Below are 5,061 nucleotides of genomic sequence, written 5' to 3' on the forward strand. Positions count from 1 at the left end.
CAGGTAGTTATTAGACGTAATGACTGCTCCCCTCGCACAGAACAGTGTTTTTACCAGCCAGCTGGCTAGACGCGGCACAACACCCAGCTGCCATCAGCCTCGCTTTCTGCCCCGGCTTCCTTCTCTTTCATCTCCGTTTCGTCATCTGCCATCACTCTCCTTTCTCCCCCTGCTTCTTATCTGTATGCCAATCCCATCATCTCCTCTCCCTCTGCCCCCATTTATCTTCCACTGATTGTGTGTCTTGCTCTTCTCTCCTTCCTCCCATCCCCTGTTTTTCCTCTCTCTCTCGCCAGCAGTTGAATAGATGGCATCAATCCTTGGCTAACCCTCAGCTGGCTGGTAAGAATGACTGTTGTGAAATGTAGCCAATGTACGCACACACGACGCACACTCACTCTTACGGAGGCGAGATACTGATTACAAGTGGCTTCAAGAATGTGTTTGAGAGATTTTAATATCACATCACAGGTACTGGAACAGACGACAACAATATTGGCACTTTCCCAAAAGCAAAGAGGACAATACAAAATAGATAAAGCTCCAATAAACATTTAGCAGTCTCTTATGTACACTGGAAACAATCTCATGAGGTGACGGGAAGAGATGGAGGCGGTGTGAAGAGAAGTCTATTTAATGGGTGAGTCCAGAATCTCCTCATACTCCTCCCTCTGGCGGCGCCCTGCCCCGCGGGAGGGTAGCAGCTTCATCGCCACCAGCCAACCGACGCTCAGTATGACCATCACGTTCCCGACGACCTCCGGCGCAGTGGGAGCCAACGGCAGCACGGCCAGATGCAGCAGCATGGCGACAGGTATCTCCAGGCTCTGAGAGGCGGAGACCAAAGCCGGGTGGAGTCGTGTGAGGGCGTGCGTCATACCCAGGAAGGCGGCAACCGAGCAGGCGACCAGGCCAAGGACGAGACCCCAGGCTTGGGCACTTGTAGGCCAGGACCAGCCCTCCTGGAGCAGAACCAAGGAGGCCGGGGCGAGCAGGCAGCCCGTCCAGCTGACTGTGAACAAAGCCGTGCCCACTCCCACCCTCTCCTTCAGGGAGCGATACCCGACCAGCGCCAGAGCCATCCACAGCCCTGCGAGAGCCGCGAGAGACCAGCCGAACGCACCCCTCCAGAACACAACTGGGTCGGTCGGTGCGTCTGAATTGCTCTCGTCATCTGTGGGAAGCAACACAAGCCCCAAACCGCACAGTCCTGCAGCTAAGGTGATCCCATCAGCCAATCCCAGCCTCTCCTCCAGGAGCAGGAAGGCCAGGGTCACCGACAGCGCCGTGGTTGCTAGGCGCCACATCGTTGTGCCATTTCCAGGAGAGACGAAGGTTAATGAGGAGTAGGCGCAGCAAAGGGAGAGAGAATAGGCGATGCCGTAGCAGAGGAGACGTAGGCGGTAGCCCTCTGGTCCAAAAGGGTTCTCCCCCCTGTGCAGTGGTACAGCCACAGACAGCAGCTGGACGATGGATCGAACCAAGAGCAGAAACAGGGGGCCCAGGCTGAAGCGTTCAGAGGCGAGGCGGGTCAGGACGATCAAACAGCCGTGAGCCAGCGCCGCACCAACCAGCCCCACCCAGGTGAGCCGGGACGCAGACACAGACGCCTCCCCGAAACTGGCCAGCTGTTCCCCTACCCCTCTCCCTGACCCCTTTGCCCCTCTAGCTACCCCCTCGCCTCCATCTCCTCCCCCAGCAGCAGCAGCAGCCGGAGGTTTGCTGCTCGTGTCCTTGTCTTTGGAGCCAAACAGAGTCAATGGCCACTTCTTGGACTCCGTCAACTGTTTCTTGTCTGACGTCTCCTCCAGGAAGGAGCCAAAGTCCTCAAAAGATGGAGCATCGTCGTAGCCTTCGTCCCCAGGTTGGGGGAAGTGTGTGTGCACCCCAGGTTGAGGGGAGTAGGGGGTGTGCGTGGCGTATTTGGCAGTGACAGTGTGAGGGTGGATCTTTACTCTCTTCTTAGAGCTGCCCAGGAGGTGAGTTGACTCCATTTTTAAACCTCAATGAAGACCTGCGAGGGAGGAGAAAGGACACTTTTAGAGCCACATACAACATAAATTTTACACAAACGTTACCTCTCTCTACTTTCACCCTCCAGCAGCCTCTCTCTCTGGGATGTTGCCTGATATCTCATATATCTTTAATATCCCAGATAATAATAGCAGGAGATGTGACTCACATCTTCCCATGTGCCCCGCATGTTTGGCGGGGGATGCACGTAAGCACTGCCCGTCTGAGCAATCACAAGTTTAATTGTTTTTTCTATGTGATGAGAGTTCACATTGAGTTCATTTTAGCGGAATCATACAGAACCAGAACGACAGATTAGCAAAGCCATTACTGCTCCTTTTAGTCTTCTTAGACACCGCAACCTTGAAGGGGGGGTTAGAGATTGCTGGCAATGACAGTTACATAAGGAAGTGCTGACTGCCTCATTTGTCTTTTATCTCTCTGTGTCTAACTATGTTTTCTGCCTCTGTCTTCTTCCTTTTCTCTACACATTCATGCACGGAAAATCAGAACTATAATAGTCTATGAATTGTGCATCCCATGTCTCATCTAATCTCTCCTTCTCCTTTCTTCTCTCCGTCTCTTCAACTTTTCCCTTCAAGGTCCTCCCGCTCCACGGATGACTAACCTATTACCGACGTAGTAACAGCCCTCTGCAGCAGAACAATATGGTCATGCAGGTGCTGTATGGCACACTGCTGCATTTCAGCTCGTAAAACTCTCAGCAGTCCACCGGTTTCTCTGGGAACGGGGAACACTTTCACACGGTGTAATGTTTATTTTTCATGTAAAGCCATATGGAGCATAGTGCTCAGTTATTTCCCAGGAGCTGCAAAGTAAGCCATTACCCAACAGTAATTTGGCCTCTTTTCTTGTCTATATTGAAATTTAAAAAAGCCATATATACGTACAATAACTGTACAAGCATGTCCTCTGTGGACTCTGACAGTGTTTGCACTCTGTAGAATTGCTTTGAACAGAAATAAAAACATTGGCTTTTTCTTGCAATAGTTCTTATGAACTGAATGCGACACAACCACAGCAAACGAACCACATCGTCACTTGACTTTTTGATATACTGTAGCTACACACACAATCTAAGTGGCCATTCATACTTTAATCACAACATGTCAGCAATAATTCAATGGCAAGACTGACGCCTGCTTAACAGCCTGCATGAGCCACACAACACGCATCATGCAGAGCTTCGCCTATTTTTCCACGTCAAGCATGCAGTTCTCAACAAAAATAGACCTGAAAGTAATATATAGCTAGTCATACCAACATCTAACCAAATAAAATAGATGTGTTTTGACATTATTGCATGTTGATTTAAGTCAGTGTAAGCAAAACAAGGTCATAAACTTAGCATAATTGTGGATCTGAGCCATTGTGTGAAGCAGTTTTGTCCAAATGGAGGTTGTTGGGTAAAATGTGCCAGATGTTGGGGCAGGTTCAGCCAAAGGACTACTTTTTTTCATTGTTATGAAACCATCATAATTAGATAACTTGTTATAATTTCCATGGGTACACAACAACCTGAGGTATATATAGTAACTATTATTAGAAACAATTACACTTTCATTTTGCAGCAAAATAATCAAATGTAAAAAGTGGCTCATCTTACCCCTTCGTCCTCTGCTTAGGCAGAACGGTGATATGATCTACATGCTAATGTCATCGTGCTAACATGCTAATTAAACACCTGAAACCAAAGTACTTTATCACATTAATGCAAAAGATATATATATAAAAAAAACAATGCTGCCACAAGACAGTCCTGCACATCGACTGCCAACACTGACCTCATACTGCCAGAGTTGTTCAGGGACACTACAATATAACCTGCATCTACTCTCTGACATCATCTTCTCATACCACCCAACTCTGACAATTCAAATACATGCCAGACAAAGTCACATTTTATCAGGCTAGTGAAACAGCTCTTCAGTTTCACTATATTTTTTCCTGCTCAGCCTAAAGGTCTGGATGAACGATCTGACTGCAGCAGTTTTAGCAGCTCGCTGCTGTTTCTCACACTCTCGGTGGTGCAGTCTGTTTGATTTGGTGGAAGCAGGAGGATGCGAGTGAATTTGTGGCCAGCTAGGAGGCCTTTACCCTCTCTGGAGGTGTCGAGTAGTCCCACGGATGAGCCTGAATTATAAACAGACAGGAGGGTCATGGTGTGGAGTGCTGTTTTAAATCATAACATAACATCAATTATTTTAAGTAGGATATAAATACTTGTCTTTGAAAATATTGGTTTTGAGGAAATTGAACTTTTCAGCTTTAATGAATCCCTTCTTAAATCTCCAAAACTTGTAAATCTGTCCTGCGCTCAAACGATGAATCTGGACTGAATGAAACTGTGGCTTCGATTACACAACTTCTCAGCCCGCTGAATGAAGTAAAAAATAGCCACAGGCTTGAGTTTGCACTGGTGACATTTGAGAAGATGTAGTCATTCACTTCTCAAAGGTAGACGGAAAGAAAGAAGCCTGATCTGCTGCTCAGGAAGAGCAAAAAAGAGATCAAAACGTTCCTGTGTGACTCTTTGCTTCTCAGTCGGTAATATTTACGGCCGTGGATGATGCAGCCTACCTCTGCAATGCCGCTGCTGCTGCTCTCAAAAGCTTGTTTCACACCTTACACAACCCTAAAGTGAGCGGCTACGAGCCAACACCAAAAAAAGAAAAGAAAAGGTGAGCCCAGCAGCAGAAAAATCTAACTGTATGCTGTCCTCCTGGTGTATTTATATCCATCTTCTACTATATTTCATTTGACAAACATCCTCTAAAGACTCCCATGCTTTTACGAGCAATAACATATTTGATATGGACTATTAACAGGCTAATCAATTTGTCACTGGTGCTCCTGAACAGCCTGAAAGCTTTATGCAGCTGTCATATCTTATTTATGTTTGTAGGTTACTGTGGAGGTAAATATATACATTAAAATTATATATTTATGTGGGTGGGTGTGTGTTCTTTGCTGAGGGTTACTGAATGTTATGTAAATCTGTGTGTGTGTGTGTGTGTGTGTGTGTGT

At 47.1% G+C, this 5,061-nt stretch overlaps 1 protein-coding gene across 1 annotated transcript; it reads right to left on the reverse strand.

Moving 5' to 3' along the window:
• Nucleotides 1-568: 568 nt before the first annotated feature.
• slc35g2a (solute carrier family 35 member G2a) lies at nucleotides 569-1,994 on the reverse strand. The gene has a single exon (XM_073482728.1). The coding sequence runs from the start codon at nucleotides 1,992-1,994 to the stop codon at nucleotides 630-632; it is 1,365 nt and encodes a 454-aa protein (XP_073338829.1). The 3' UTR covers nucleotides 569-629.
• Between the last annotated feature and the right edge of the window lie 3,067 nt (nucleotides 1,995-5,061).

This window comes from Pagrus major, chromosome 16, assembly GCF_040436345.1.
Source record: "Pagrus major chromosome 16, Pma_NU_1.0".
NCBI lineage: Eukaryota > Metazoa > Chordata > Actinopteri > Spariformes > Sparidae > Pagrus > Pagrus major.